The 17,345-nt window shown below is 36.6% G+C and overlaps 1 protein-coding gene across 4 annotated transcripts in view; it reads left to right on the top strand.

The window, feature by feature from the left end:
• PTBP2 (polypyrimidine tract binding protein 2) overlaps positions 1-17,345 on the top strand; it is an 85,770-nt gene that overhangs the window by 26,244 nt on the left and 42,181 nt on the right. For all 4 annotated transcript variants that reach the window (XM_061411123.1, XM_061411121.1, XM_061411119.1 and 1 more), the window contains exons 3-4: positions 748-823; positions 17,091-17,263. In XM_061411123.1, coding sequence (XP_061267107.1) covers positions 748-823; positions 17,091-17,263 — 249 coding nt within the window. The remainder of the gene's footprint in view (positions 1-747; positions 824-17,090; positions 17,264-17,345) is intronic.

The following is a 17,345-nucleotide window of genomic DNA, read 5'->3' as shown; positions in this document are numbered from 1 at the left end:
CTTCAAATAGGCAAAACAGTTGATTTAGCTGTTTTAAATATTAGTGTGCTCATATGTACTTCTGTAAGTACGCACATTACGTACGTACACTTAAAAACAGCTGAAACAACATTGCTTGGTTTGAACAAATTGTGTAGTTCTAAGAACATATGAACATACGATTCATGTGATTTTTCTTTTAAAGGATTTGAAAACATGATCGTCTCTTCTTATATTGGCAGAAAGAAATTTCTCATTCCATAGATTTTGCCTTTGCTTACAGTGTTCTAGCCATTGAAACATACACCTGTTTAATTTCAATGATTATGAAGATGAGTTGTCCAGATCATTAGTGTGAAGTTCTCATTTTCTGAAGACCTGAGTTATCTGGATGAGTAAAGGATATGAGGTTGAAGGATTCGGAGTGTCTGTGAGAAAGTTCAACTGCTTTGGTATTTGCTTATTAAAAAATTGATGTAGTTTTCCAAAGTTTTTAATTATGAAACCTGGTCATTTTTCCTATTTATTGCCTTTTGGACTTGGGTTAATGGAAGGAAGGACCTACTGTTGGCTTTGTGAGAAAGGAAGTTACGGATAGGAGAGTGGAGTTAACTTATTGTTTCAGGAATTAAATTTTTTTTTATTCCCAGTAGTGTAACACCTGACATTTTTCAGTGACACTATTTGAAAAGTTACAGAGAAGTGACTTTCAGATTAACATTTTTAAATTTAAAGGGGTCTTACACTAATTTGTTCTTGTTTTTATAGAGAGGATCTGACGAACTACTCTCAGGCAGTGTTCTCAGTAGTCCAAACTCTAACATGACCAGCATGGTGGTTACAGGTAAGTGTTACTCTCCTAACAGTCTCATTATTTGCCATTTTGCAGGGCAGAATGTTACAAGTTTGGTGTGCTTTACCAGAGTAGCCTTTGTTTTTAAATGCTTTGTGTTGAAACATTTTAGAGGAAATTTTGCTACAGTAGATATGTATCAAGTGGAAAAAAAAACTGAAGTGGGTGTCTTGTGGTCAAGTAATTAAATCTTATAGCTTTTTTTTTTTTAATGACAAATGTAACCTTTTTTTTCTTTCATTTACAAGTTTCCTCACTCTCACTTTTGTACTTTCGTGTTTAGCTTTCATGTTTCTTTGTCATATTTTTACTGTAAGTGTTTCTTCTCAGTCCCACAAATCCTACAGCCCCAAGGACAAGATTCAGTTGCATAGTTGTCTTTTTTATGTGGTTTCAATATGTTTCTTTGCTGTAACAGTATTTTAATTCTTTGAATTGACTTCCTTTATTTACTTGAAAATGTAAGATTTGTTTAATCTTCACGGGGTATTTAAACTTTATATGTTTGAAATAATTGGTTGATTGTATTGTCTGTCTGTAAATATGTGGACCAATATTTAGATCTTAGATTTTTGGCCACTGGACCAAATTTGAATCTGATGATGAATGAATTAGTTTGCTTTATAACTGTACATTTTATGTTATTTACCTTAACCAAGGTTTCTTTTTACTAAACCCTTTCCTAAATTACTTGTTTGAGGAATCAAATTGGGCAATGTAAAGATTGTAAAGGAATGAAAGCATTTTGATTTTCTTTAGATAACCACACCCATGTATATGTATACCTCAGTGCACACACACAGACCCTGCAAGTTAAATACAAATTACAATGAAGTAGTCTCCAAATATAGTTATAATAATGATACGATGAATTTTTCTTCACATTGTCATTACTGAGTTTTCCATGTCACAATTACAAAACAAAATTACTAGGCCATGATTTTGAAAGTCAGGGTACCATGTGCAAATAATTGAACAAACAAGCTCAGATGTCTGTATCTCTGCCAGTTTCATTTTTTTGAAACTACATTTAATGATGGATAATGGAAATGTTTTAAAAACTGATTCGTAGGGCTGTGACAGACTACTGGTAGCAGCCTTTCCTTCTTTCCATCTTCCCTCAAAATGGAAAACTATAAAATAGAGTAAAATATGTAGGACAGCTGTTGTCTGGAATTGATGAGTAAATAGTATAGGATGGTGATCCTTGAGATAAAGGAAACATGTGAAATGAACCTCATAGTTTGGCTTTTCTCCTTTGAGGTACCCTACTGTTGTAGCACATGGAGGTAGAACCCAAGCAGAGCATGAAGGTTTCACTGTGCTGAAGAGAATAAGATTGGTATTCAGAGCTTCTGAGCTATTTGGAATTTATGGAGGAGGATCCTGAAAAAGGAATTCGTCCAAGGGTTTGGGCATAGGTCAGAGGGCAGAATTCAGTGTAGGGATTCAAAATCAGAATTTTGAATAATGACTGGACTGCATATGTGCAGGTTAACACACTCATGGTCTGTCAGGAATGACCTACTGTGGGGCTGAGAGTTAGAATGGTGATTCCATAGATTGTACAGTGCTCTGAGACATTGGAGTTCTGGGAAGTTAGAATGTATACACCTTGTGGATTACCTCAAACATTCTGTTTAGGCTGCAGAATGCTCAGGCTTTCAGAGAAAGGATCATACACTAATACTAATAGTAAGTGACAATCATAAGACTAAGGGACTGTGATAGTCCAGTCTGACAAGACGTGAAGAATTCACCAGTAATTTAATTGCCTGCCTAAATAAAACAGTATCCCCTAAGGGAGACAACATGATTCAGTCTTCCCACAATTATCCACAATATCCTACCTACATCAAATGTTAAAATCATGTAAAGAACCATTCAATAAGAATAGACCTCAAAATGACCTAAATACTGGAATTTGCAGACAGAGACTATAAGTATTTTTAAAGCTGTAAAAGAAAATATTGAAAGAATAAACATGGAAGAATGTGTTGAGAAAGCTATAAAGAAAGTATATAGAAATGCTGTAACTGAAAAATACAATATTCACACCATATTTGGAATGGAAAATTCACTGATTGAGACTAACAGAAGTTTGGAGACAACTGAAGAAAGGTTAGTGAACTTGAGTACAGATTGACAGAAAGTATTCAGTTTCCAGAGAGAATAAAAGTATGTCTTTGGATGATCAGGCAGTCTAACGTATGTGTCCTTGGAGTTTTCAGAGAGGGAATGAAGAGAATGTTGCCAAATATGTCTATAATTGAAGCATTAATAACTGAAAATGTCTAAAATCTGAAGAAAAATGCCAGGTAGGATAAGAAAAAAGAAACATTTTGTTGTTCAGTCACTAAGTCATGTCAGCCTCTTTGCGACCCCGTGGACTGCATTACTCCAGGCATCCCTGTCCTTCACCAGCTCCCAGAGTTTGCTCAAACTCATGTCCATTGAGTCGGTGATGCCATCCAACTGTCTCATCCTCTTGTCGCTCCCTTCTTCTGCCCTCAGTCCTTGCCAGCATCAGAATCTTTTCTAATCAGTAGGTTCTAGACATCAGGTGACCAGCGTATTGAAGCTTCAACAAAGATGCATAGTTAAAAGCTAGTACAAATTTGGAGGACTGACTCCTGTTTTGAAGTTATTGTAAACCCTAAAGTAATCAAAACAATATTATATTAACGTAAAGGTACATAGATGAGTAGAACAGAATAGAGAGTCCAAGAAAAAAGCCACACAATTATGGACAACCGGTTTTTGACAAAGGTACAAAGGCAGTTCAGTAGAGGGGAAAAAATAGATTTTTCAGCAGAGTTGTATAACAGTAGGATATCCATATGCTGCCAACAGCAACAGCAGCAGCAAACTTGTTGGATCTATGTTTTGTTTAGTTGTTAATTTGACCCCAAAAGCATGGTCTATGAGAGAACAAATGGGATTTGATCAGTTTTAAAAACTTAACATTATTCAAAATACAGTTAAGAGAATGAAAAGACAAGCCATAGAGTGGCAGACATCTTTACAAAGCATGCAGTTGATAAAGGATTTTTATCCAGAATAAAAATTAAAGTGAGACAACATTGCCTATCTCTACAACAGCTAATATTTTAAAGAATGACCATACTAAGTGTTGAAAAAGATGTGAGGGTACTGTAACACTCATATACTGTTGATGGGAATGTAAAATTTAGAACTATTTTGGAAAACAGATTGGCAGTTTCTTAAAAACGTTAAACATTTACAGTATGATCCAACTTTGTTTCCTAGGTACTTAACCCAAGAAAAATGATAGCATATACTCATCACACATGTAAATGTTTATAGTAGTTTTATTTGTAATATCTAAAGCCTAGAACAACCCAAGGGTCCATCAGTGATGAATGGATAAATGAATGACTCTTTTGGCATTGAATTTCATGAATACAGTGAAATGCTGCTCAGCCATATAGAGTGACCTATTGTTCTATGAGCTTCCCTAGTGGCTCAGTGGTAAAGAACCCGCCTGCCAATACAGGAGGTGTGGGTTCCATTCCTGGGTTGAGAAGATCCCCTGGAGAATGAAGTGGCAACCTACTCCAGTATTCTTGCTTGGGAAATCCCATGGACAGAGGAGTCTGATGGGCTACGGTCTGTGGTGTTGCAACAGAGTCAGACCCAACTTAGCAACTAAACAACAACAAAGCAAAGGGCATGGGGCGGGGGGGCGGGGAAGGGGAGGAGGGGATTGTAAAGGACATAAGGAATTTGGAGATGATGGATATGTATATTCTTTTATGCTGAAGGTTTCATAGATGTAAGCATATGTCAAAACTTGTCAGACGATTGTAGCTTTATATGAAGCTTATTTTACGTGAATCATACCTCAGAGACACTGTTTAAAATGAAAAACCCGTAGAGGAATTAAAATGGAATACTGTCAAATATTGCAAGAGCAGAACAACAAAACACTGGACAGTTAGAAAATTAATGGGTAGATGTTAAACCCAGTCATAAATCTCTAAATGTAAATTGGCTAAACTAACATAGTCTCATAGTAACCATTGGTTATATAAGGCTGTAGAGCATGCAAAATGTGACTACTCTTAATTGATAAGTGAATGGGTGTGTGCTTCAAAGACATAGTACTGAAAAAATAAGGATGTAAAACATCTCAAAAAATTTTAAAACTACTGATTATATGTTGATGTGGTGGCTCAGATTGTAAAGAATCTGCCTGCAATGCAAGAGACCCAGGTTCGATCCCTGGGTCGGCAAGATCCCCTGGAGAAGGAAATGGTGAATCAATCCAGTGTTCTTGCCTGGAGAATTCCATGGACAGAGGAGAGAAGCCTGGTGGGCTATAGTCCATGGGGTTGCAAAGAGTCAAACATGACTGAGTGACTAACACTTCACTTTCACAGGAATATTTCAGATATATTGAGTTAAAATATATATCAAAGTTAATTTCACTTTCTTTAACTTCTCTATACGGTTACTAGAAACTTAAAAGTATGTGACTTATATATATTTTTTGGATACTAGTGGTCTAAGAAGTTCAATTAAAAGACAAAGTCATAGTGGATTAAAAAGTACTACCTAACTACACTGTCTACTGCTGAAGTCATGTTAAAAGTACAGAGATACAGATTGGAAAATATTTCATGCAGATAGTAAGCACAGGAAAGTTTGTGTAATTGTATTGACATCAGATGAATTGGAATTCAAGACAAGGAGTTTCAGTTGTATTGATATAAAAAGACGTATTTCTTAGTGTCAAAAGGGTCAATATATTGGAAAACATAACGTTCCTTAATCTGTATATTAGTAATAACAGTTCAAGAACATTTTAAAAATGACAAAAAGAGAAATCTACAATTTTAAATTTAAAACTGGGCATTTTAATATTGTTCATAGTAATCAAGAAGACAAATCAATCTTAAAATATACATAGAAGATTTGAACAGTGCTGTTGGCTCGGCTTAACTTACATTTATAAAACATGCAGTAACTGAAGAATAACTTTTTAAGCCAATATAGGATATTCAACATGATTTTAAAATAACTTACAGTAAATTTCAAATGATAGAAAGCTGTGTCTCATTATCCTGGGATTTAACTAGAAATAAAAAACAGTAAGAAATCTAGTAAATTACCAAATATTTAGAAATTTCCATAATTCTGTACAGCACATGATTCATAGGATATTTCTGACTGAGTGAAAATGAAAACATAACAAAATTGTATTTCCTTGGAATATAGAAGAAAATATAGAAATATTCCCCACATCACCTCCAAGAAGTGCGTGGGGGGAAATAGTTTTGTACCTATATTAGATACTTATCTCTTATCTACCTTTGTTGGCTCTATGAGCTTAAAAATATTAAAAAAAAATAATGGTTTGAAATTCCTTTCGAGAAAGAAAAGTGAGAGTGAAGTCACTCAGTCATGTCCGACCCTTAGCGACCCCATGGACTGCAGCCTACCAGGCTCCTGTGTCCATGGGATTCTCCAGGCAAGAGTAATGGAGTGGGGTGCCATTTCCTTCTCCAATGCATGAAAGTGAAAAGTGAAAGTGAAGTCGCTCAGTCGTGTCTGACCCTTAGTGACACCATGGACTGCAGCCTACCAGCCTCCTACGTCCGTGGGATTCTCCAGGCAAGAGTACTGGAGTGGGGTGCCATTTAAGAAAAAGAAAACATAAATTACTGGTAGCAGTAGTGGAAGTGGCGGTATTACTATAGATCCTATACCGTGATCTATAGATCCTTGTTATAGGAAAATAAGACAGTATTACAGGCATCAGTAATGCCAATAAATTCAACAAATGAAATAGAGAGTTTCCTTTATAAATCTAGTTTAAAAAACCGATATTTTAGATTACCTCTCTATATGTCAATAGATAGTATTGTAGGCATCAGTAATGCCAATAAATTCAACAAGTGAACTAGACAAATTCCCTTACAAATCTAGTTTAAAAAACTGATAATAGTAGATTACCTCTTATATGTTATTATAGATATAGGTTATCTTTATATCTATTATCAAAATTGAATTTTTAATTAAAGTGTTAGTCTCTCAGTTGTCTCTGAGTCTTTGCTTTGTGACCCTGTGGACTATAGCCTGCCAGGCCCCGCTGTCCTTGGAATTCTACAGGCAAGAATACTGGAGTGGGTAGCTGTTCCCTTCTCCGTGGGATCTTCCCAGCCCAGGGATCAAACCTGGGTTTCCTGCATTGAAGGCAGATTCTTTACTGTCTGAGCCACCAGGAAAGCCCTAAGTTATTTTTCCACAAAGATTACTCAGGCATAGGTGATTTCACTGGTCAGTGGTTTTCTCTTGAAGGTGGTTTTACTCGGGTATAGGTGGTTTCACTGTTGAATTGTATGAAATGTCAAAGAAAGAAATAATAGCCATCTTTTAACCTTTTAGACAAAGAGAAGAATGCTCTTTAATTCACTTTATGAAGCTACTGAAATAAAAATCTAACAAAGATAATATAAGAAATACAGATTTCACACTAATACTTTTCATTTACAAAAATGTGGACATTCTTCACAAGATATTAGCAAATCACATTCAGCAGTATGTAAAAGATAATTCATGATGACTAATTGAGATTTACCCCTTGTTGTAGGGTTTATCAGTGGCAAATGAACTCTACATAATCACAGTAATAGAATAACAGAGGGGAAAAAATCATCCAGTTAATAGAAGCAGAAAAAGCATTTGACAAAAAATACAGCATCTACTCATGATAAAAAGTTCTCAGAAAGCTAACAAGAAAAGGGACCTTCTGCAGGATACACAGAGGGATCTACTAAGAGCCTACAACAAATTTCATTCGTGATAATGGAACACTGAATATTTTCTTCTTAAAATTAGGAATGAAGTAAGGATGTGTCTTCCCTGAATATTTCTAGCTTTTACTTTCTTTAAGGCAAGTAAAATAAATAAAAAGCATAAAGTTTAGAAAGGAAGAAGTAAAACTGTCTTATTCACAGTCAACATGATTTTTAAAATAGAAAACTCAAAGGAATCCAGGTGATTTTTTAGAACAGATACAGGATACAGTTCAACATACAAAGATAGTTTTTTCTGATAGTCTTAGCAAATTTTTGGACAATGAACTTTTAAAAAATCCATTTATGGAAACTTTAGAAAGAAAAAATATCAAGAAATTTAACAAAAAGTTGCATGTGTTATACTAAGGAGACTGAACTTTTTTAGAAAAGATTTACACTTTAGAAAGGATTTTTGTTCTGTTTGGTGTTTTTTTTTTTTTTTTTTTAGAAGGCAGAGGCAAATTGGAGATATCAGGGTCCTTAATTTTAGAGTCTGAGAAGTAGAACATGGAGAAAATGATGTATCAAGAAATTAGAAGAATTTCTGAGTTGGGAAGTAGACTTTGATAGAAGTATTAAGAGTTTTAGCCTGGAATCACTGGGTAATGGATAGTACAGTAGTTCCATTAACAAAAGGAACAAAGTAGAGAAAGTGATTTGATTTTGTTGAAAAGAAAGAACAATCTGTTAATTGTCTTCCTTTTTTTAAAGTATGTTTAGAATAACAATACTTTATGACTAAAGAATGAATCAAGTCTTTTTGTCATGATGGAATAAAGTTTCTTAAAGCCTGTTTTTAACATAAGAAATTTATATGCATGCAGTTTATTTTACCTTTTCTGAACAGAGGAAACGTTGAGTTTTAAAATTTCTGTGTTTTTTCTAACATAGATGAGGGTAGGGTCTGTGTATATGCAGACAGATGCCAATTTGAATCATTAAGACCTTTGAAAACCAGTAGCTGTACTTAGCTAGAAAAATATACAGTTGTCATCCAAATGTCTCAAAAACAGACTTTACAGACAAATATTACTAGGACATTTTTATGATTGTCAGATGCAAAATAGTATTTCATTTTTATGTTCCAGCTTTTTCCATGTCTGTTGTAATTGACTTTACTATATAGAATTCTTATTTCCAATAGCATGTCTCAGCAGCCTTTCCCTGTCTAGACTGTCTTCCTCTACAGCTGTATTTCTGTCAAAGAAAAAAAGAATTTTGTAAGTGGGGGAAGTTAATGTTATTAGAAACTTAGTCTTGGGGAAATAATCTTACTCAAAACTATTTTGTATTAAACTAGTTTCTTTAGAAGTTAAACATTTCAAAGACACAGCTCTAATGGATTGGAATTGGATTTTATTGGAAGGAATGTGTAATTATTTGAAAGTGGGGAGGAGGCTTGACAGTGGTAAGATAGGGTCTTTCTTGAGTCCATTTTATATAGGTACAGAAATGAGATACCTCTTTAAGTTAGGTATATTTCTGCCAGTGCTGCTGTTAATCTGTAGCATCAGGATTTATTATTGCTGAAAGTATGACTTTTTATTTCATTATGTGAATCATTTTACAGATTCTGTTACATGTTACTCAGAACTGTTTGAGGTATGTCTGTTTTAACTTTTATATACAGACATTTTTGATATGATGTCATTTTATTTTATTGTAACGTTTTGAAAATATTCCAGCACGTTGTTTCAGTTTGAATCTCTATAAGGGTCCTAACAACATGTCCTCCTGCATAGAGGTGATGAGAGCCTTCCTCTAATATAGTCTGCATGCTTAGTCGGTCAGTCGTCAGTTATGTCTGACTATTTGTGACCCTATGGAATGTAGCCTGCCAGGCTCTTCTGTCCTTGGAATTCTACAGGCAAGAATACTGGAGTGGGTTGCTATTTGCTCCTCCAGGGTATCTTCCCGACCCAGGGTTGAACCCACATTTTCTCCTGTATTGGCAGGTGGATTCTTTACAACTGAGCCACTTGGGAATCCCCTTTGTTGGCCAGTCACTCAGTCACGTCCAACTCTTTGCAGCACGCCAGGTTTCCCTGTCCTTCACTGACTTGCAGAGTTTGCTCAAACTCATGCCCGTTGAGTTGGTGATATCATCCAAGCATCTCATCCTCTCTCATCCCTTTCTCCTCTTTTCCCAGCATTAGGGTCTTTTCTAATAAGTTGGCTCCTTGCATCAGGAATATTCATTGGAAGGACTGATTCTGAAGCCACAGTACTGGAGCTTCCAAATCAGTCCTTCCAGTGAATATTCAGAATTGATTTCCTTTAGCATTGACTGGTTTTATCTCCTTGCAGTCCAAGGGACTCTCAGGAGCCTTTTCCAACATCACAATTCAAAAGCATGAATTCTTTGGTGCTCAGCCTTCTTTATGGTCCAACTCTCATATCCGTACATGACTCTTGGAAAAACATGCACAGCCTTAACGATACCAACCTTTGTCAGCAAAGTAATGTCTCTACTTTTTAATACACTAAGCTTGTCATTGCTTTTCTTCGAAGGAGCAAGCATCTTTTAATTTCATTGCTCCAGGCACCATCTGCATTGATGTTGGAGCCCAAAAAGATAGTCTGTCACTGTTTTCATTGTTTCCCCATTTATTTGCCATGAAGTGATAGGACCGGATGCCATGATCTTTGATTTTGAATGTTGAGTTTTAAGCCAGCTTTTTCACTCTCCATCAAGAGGCTCTTTTGTTCCTCCTCATTTTCTACCATATGGTTGGTGTCATCTGCATATCTGAGGTTATTGGTATTTCTTCCTGCAGTCTTGATTCCAGCTTGTGCTCCATCCAGTCCAGCATTTCTCATGATGTATTCTGCATATAAGTTAAATAAACAGGGTGACAGTATACAGCATTGACATACTCCTTGGCTCAATTTTGAACCATTCCGTTGTTCCATGTCTGGTTCTAACTGTTGCTTCTTGACCTGCATACAGGGTTTGCAGAGGCAGGTAAGGTAGTCTGGTATTCCATTCTCTTTAAGAATTTTCCACAGTTTGTTGTGATCCACATAGCCAAAGCCTTTAGTGTAGTCAGTGAAGCAGATGTTCTTCTAGAATTCTCTTGCTTTTTCCGTGATCCAAAGAATGTTGGCGGTTTGATCCCTGGTTCCTCTTGTGTTTTCTAAATCCAACTTGAACATTCAACGTACTGTTGAAGCCTAGCTCGGAGAATTTTGAGCATTACTTAGCTTGCATGTGAAATGAGTGCAATTGTGCAGTAGTTTGAACATTGTTTGGCATTACCTTTCTTTGGGATTGGAATGAAAACTGACCTTTTCTAGTCTTGTGGCCACTGCTGAGTTTTCTAAATTTGTTGGCACATTGAGTGCAGCACTTGAACAGCATCATCTTTTAGGATGTGAAATAGCTCAGCTGGAATTCCATCACCTCCACTAGCTTTGTTCGTAGTAATGCTTCCTAAGGCCCACTTGACTTCGCACTCCAGGATGTCTGGCTCTAGGTGAGTGATCCCACCATCGTGGTTATCTGGGTCATGAAAATCTTTTTTGTATAGTTCTTCTGTGTATTCTTGCCATCTCCTCTTAATGTCTTCTGCCTTTGTTAGGTCCTTTATTGTGCCCGTCTTTCCATGAAATGTTCCCTTGGTATCTCTAATTTTCTTGCAGAGATCTCTAGTCTTTCTCCTTCTGTTTTCCTCTATTTCTTTGCATTGTTCACTTAAAAAGGCTTTCTTATTTCTCCTTGCTATTCTTTGGTACTTTGCATTTACATAGGTAAATCTTCCCTTTTCTCTTTTGCCTTTCACTTCTCTTCTTTTCTCAGCTATTTGTAAGGCCTCCTCAGATAAACATTTTGCCTTTTTGCATTTCTTTTTTTGGGGGAAGCCCCTAGCCTTCTATTATTTTCCAAGTCATGCATAAGTTACATTTGGCAACTAGGCTGTGCAGCTACTCAGAAATAGAGTTACAGGCAGGTTTTACAGTAAACCTAGTAAGATTTTTTTTTGTTTGACATCTGTTGGAATTAACTAACAGCTAAAAAGTATTCTCTATCAGTATATACCTACATTTCTGGTTAACTGTTCTTTGAAATTTATTTTCCCATGTAGGGATGGAAAGATAAGAAAGAGAAGTATGATCATTCATTTTCCTTAGCTCAGATTCTTTGTTTTTTTTTTTTTAAAGCTAGCAGCTTGTGTAACACTATGCTTTGCCTTGAAGTCTAACTAAAACTTTTAGTCATACAACTCAATACCAGAGAAACAAACAACTCAATGAAAGTGGGAAAAAGACCTAAACAGACATTTCTCCAAAGAAGACATACAGATAGCTAACAAACACTTGAAAAGATGCTCAACATCGCTCATTATTAGAGAAATGCAGATCAAAACTACAGTGAGATATCACCTCACACCAGTAAGAATGGCCATAATCAAAAAATCTACAAAAAAATAAATGCTGGAGAGGGTGTGGAGAAAAGGGAATGCTCCTGCACTGTTTGTGGGAATGTAAATTGATACAGCCACTATGGAATATGGTATGGAGATTCCTTAGAACACTAGGAATAAAAGCACCATATGACCCAGCAATCCCACTCCTAGGCATATATCATGAGGAAACCAAAATTGAAAGAGACACATGTATCCCATTGTTGATTGCAGCACTATTTACAATAGCTAGAACATGGAAGCAACCTAGATGTTCATCAACAGAGGGATGGATAAAGAAGTTATGGTACGTGTATACGATGGAATATTACTCGGCCATGAAAAGGAACACATTTGAGTCAGTTCTAATGAGGTGGGATGAACCTAGAAACTATTATACAGCACAAAGTAAGTCAGAGAGAGATAAATATCTTATTCTAACGCATATATACAGAATCTAGAAAAGTGATATTGAAGAATTTATGTACAGGGCAAAAGTGGAGAAGTAGACATAGAGAATAAACCTACAGACATGGGGAGAGGGGAGTGGAGGGTGAGATGTATGGAAAGAGTTAACATGGAAACTTACACTACCAATTGTAAAATAGATAGCCAATGGGAATTTGCTGTATGGCTTAGGAAACTCAAATGGGCTCTGCACCAACCTTGAAGGGTGGGATGCAGAGGGAGATGGAAGGAGGTTACAAAGGGAGGGGATATATATGTATACACCTATAGCTGATTCATGTTGAGATTTGACAGGAAACAGCAAGATTCTGTAAAGCAATTATCCTTCAATAAAAATTAAATTAATTTAAAAAATAAAACTATTTGGGAAAATAAATTTCAAACATTTTTAGGATTAAAACTGCATTGCCTTTCAGTTACCATATTTGATAAATGAAGTTACTAGTGCTTTTTTATAAGTGCTTGTATCTGAAAGACTTGGAAAACGAAAATAAGGAGAGTATACTTAAGTTTTGTTAAATAATTTTCACTGAATAGATGGAAGTAGTTTTTGAGATTTTGCACTTCAAGTTGGTATATACAGTTGGAAGTATACAATTAGAATATTGGTCAATGAGTGAGATTAAAATAATGGGCATATAAAAAACCTTTTTCTGGAGTGTTTATATGAGCAAATAAGGATAGGAAGGACATGGAGACCAGAACAACTTGGGGTACTCTAACCATTTTGAGAGGTAAATGAGTTAGCAGGTGGAGGTATGTGGGGGTGTGTGTGTGGGCGGGTGTCACTGTAACCATTTTGAGACGTAAATGAGTTAGCAGAGGGGTCAGTGTGTGTGTGTATGCCTGCTTGTTGTGTGCACTCAGTCATGTCCAACTTTTGTGACCCCATGGGCTGTAGCCCGCCAAGCTCCTCTATCCACAGAATTTTCCAGGCAAGAATACTGGAATGCGTTGCCATTTCCTACTCGAGGGGATCATCCTGACCCTGGGATCAAACCCGGTCTCTTGCACCTCCTGTATTGGCAGGCAAATTCTTTACCACTGCACCACCTGGGAAGTAGCAGAGGGGTGCAAACAGGTATCAAATGAATTAGGAATTAAAGAAACTGGAAATGAGTATTGGGGTGCTGTAAGAAAAGAGATTTGGTAAGATGAGAGGGCCCATGGCTCTTTGACCCATATGGATTTAACAAATAACCCAGAATCTTGGTGAGACTTTTTTGTGTTAAAACTACAATATAAGCCACTAGAAAATAAACTGTGGAAAATTCTGAGAGAGTTGGGAATACCAGACCACCTGACCTGCCTCTTGAGAAATCTGTATGCAGGTCAAGAAGCAACAGTTAGAACTGGACATGGAACAACAGACTGGTTCCAAATAGGAAAAGGAGTACGTCAAGGCTGTATATTGTCATCCTGCTTATTTAATTTATATGCAGAGTACATCATGAGAAATGCTGGGCTGGATGAAGCACAAGCTGGAATAAAGATTGCTGGGAGAAATATCAATAACCTCAGATATGCAAATGACACCACGCTTATGGCAGAAAGCAAAAAAGAACTAAAGAGCCTCTTGATGAAAGTGAAAGAGGAGAGTGAAAATGTTAAATCTCAACATTCAGAAAACTAAGATCATGTCATCCAGTCCCATCACTTCATGGGAAATAGATGGGCAAACAGTGGCTGACTTTATTTTTCTGAGCTCCAAAATCACTGCAGATGGTGACTGCAGCCATGAAATTAAAAGATGATGGCCCCTTGGAAGACAAGTTATGACCAACCTAGACAACATATTAAAAAGCAGAGACATTGCTTTGCCAGCAAAGGTCTGTCTAGTCAAAGATTTGGTTTTTCCATTAGTCACGTATGGATGTGAGAGTTGGACCATAAAGAAAGCTGAGCACAGAAGAATTGAATCTTTTGAACTGTGGTGTTGGAGAAGACTCTTTAAGAGTCCCTTGGACTGCAAGGAGATCCATCCTGAAGGAAATCAGTCCTGAATATTCATTGGAAGGACTGATGTTAAGGCTGAAACTCTAATACTTTGGCCACATGATGGGAAGAACTGACTCATTGGAAAAGACCCTGATGCTGGCAAAGAGTGAAGGCAGGACGAGAAGGGGATGACAGAGGATGAGATGGTTGGATGGCATCACCAAGTCAATGGACATGAGTTTGAGTGAATTTTATTGACTATGCCAAGGCCTTTGACTGTGTGGATCACAATAAACTGGAAAATTCTGAAAGAGATGGGAATACCAGACCATCTGACCTGCCTCTTGAGAAACCTATATGAAGGTCAGGAAGCAACAGTTAGAACTGGACATGGAACAACAGACTGATTCCAAATAGGAAAAGGAATACATCAAGGCTGTATATTGTCACCCTGCTTATATAACTTATATGCAGAGTACATCATGAGAAACACTGGGCTGTAGGAAGCACAAGCTGGAATCAAGATTGCCGGGAGAAATATCAATAACCTCAGATATGCAGATGACACCACCCCTATGGCAGAAAGTGAAGAGGAACTATAAAAAGCCTCTTGATGAAAGTGAGAGAGGAGAGTGAAAAAGTTCTCAACATTAAGAAAACGAAGATCATGGCATCTGGTCCCATCACTTCATGGGAAGTAGATGGGGAAACAGTGGAAATAGTGTCAGACTTTATTTTCTTGGGCTCCAAAAACACTGCAGATGGTGATTGCAGCCATGAAATTAAAAGACGCTTACTCCTTGGAAGAAGGGTTATGACTAACCTAGATAGCATGTTCAAAAGCAGAGACATTACTTTGCCAACAAAGGTCTGTCTAGTCAAGGCTATGGTTTTTCCAGTAGTCACGTATGTATGTTAGAGTTGGACTGTGAAGAAAGCTGAATGCTGAAGAATTGATGCTTTTGAACTGTGGTGTTGGAGAAGACTCTTGAGAGTCCCTTGGACTGCAAGGAGATCCAACCAGTCCATTCTAAAGGAGATCAGTCCTGGGTGTTCTTTGGAAGGAATGATGCTAAAGCTGAAACTCCAGTACTTTGGCCACCTCGTGTGAAGAGTTGACTCATTGGAAAAGACCCTGATGCTGGGAGGGATTGGGGGCAGGAGGAGAAGGGAACGACAGAGGATGAGATGGCTGGATGGCATCACTGACTCAATGGACATGAATTTGAGTGAACTCCGGGAGTTGTTGATGGACAGGGAGGCCTGGCGTGCTGCGATTCATGGGGTTGCAAAGAGTCGGACACGACTGAGCGACTGAACTGACTGAAGTAGAACTTACTAGTTTTATGTTGAAAGTCAACCTGCGCAATTTTTAAATGCGTTGTCTGTATAAACTTGAATGCAACTCTTAAACTGTGACTTAATTGACACTTCAAGTTGTATGATTTATCAGATGAGATCACATATCTCTGATCATCCAGTAAAATCACTACAATATCACCCTCTTCCAGTCCTCTGTTATGTTACTTTTAATCTCATTACTGTGCTTTACTTTCTCCATAGCACTACTACTTCTAGAAGTTATCTTGTTCATGTACTAGGTAGGCCATCTGTCTCAGTAGACAACGAGAGAACATCAGGGCTCTTATTGCTTGCTGTCATTGATGTACTCCAGAATCTAAAAGGCCAGACATTTTCTTGATACTCAAGAAAGTAACTGCTTAAAGAGTTGATGTTTGAATAAATTTTAAGGACACTTTTAGAAGATCAAGATGGTCTTAGTTTTATTGTATTGAGTGTTTGGGGGTATGTACTGTGAAGTACCAAAATTTGTATACAAAAATGGAGTATACATGTATATTTCTCTGTGTGTAAGAGTTTTTCATTTTAATAGATTCTTAGAACTATCCTTGAGTCTTAGATGATATTCTGTTTATTGCATCTTTCATAAGTTTTGTTTTTGTTTTTTGTGTTTTGGTATAGTTGTGGATAAAGGTAGGCAATTAATTTGTTGTTCAGAATATATCACTCTAAAGCGCAGAGTAACAGAAAAGATAATCAAGTCCATGAGTGATAATATAATAGGTAGATGTTGATAGTGATAAAATATTTAGGTAGAGGAATATAAGCCATACTGTGGATTGACTGCATAATAATTTTTAAAGCATTATCTGATTCCATTTTTTTAGTACATTTTCCAATTTGAGCAATTTAGAATTTTTCAGGTAAAATATAGTGTCCCTAATTTTTGCTAAGTCAAAATTTTCACTGTTTTTGTATATTCCTTAGTCTGTTCAGATGATTGAATTGTAAGATAATTGTTTTGTATAGCCACTGACCATTTCTTTATGAAATTTCATTTTAATGTTTTTGATTGTCAGTTGTTACTCTACATATGCTATCCAGAGATGTCTCTACCCAATAATAATCTTAATTGATGAGATCATTTAGTAGTAATTGGTGGATAAGAGTTTTTTCCATTACTCTGAAAACCGTGTTTGTAAATTTTTAGTATCTCAGGTATGCTTAGCTATGTTTTTAAGTTCTCTGTTGAAGTTTGTTTTGTGATTTTTTTTTTTTTTACGCACATAAGATAAACACAACTGTTTCTTTACTTTCTTTCAGCCAATGGTAATGATAGTAAAAAATTCAAAGGAGAAGATAAAATGGATGGTGCTCCTTCTCGTGTACTTCATATTCGAAAATTGCCTGGTGAAGTGACAGAAACTGAAGTTATTGCTTTAGGCTTACCTTTTGGTAAGGTGACCAACATCCTTATGCTGAAAGGAAAAAATCAGGTATACTTATTTCTGGACTTTTACCATGTTAAGCTCCAAACTGTCCAGCAAGTGGATTTAGCTGTGGCCTGATGAAATGATA

Source organism: Bos javanicus, chromosome 3, assembly GCF_032452875.1.
Source record: "Bos javanicus breed banteng chromosome 3, ARS-OSU_banteng_1.0, whole genome shotgun sequence".
NCBI classification, from domain to species: Eukaryota; Metazoa; Chordata; class Mammalia; order Artiodactyla; family Bovidae; genus Bos; species Bos javanicus.
This window is presented reverse-complemented; position numbering and strand designations above follow the sequence as displayed.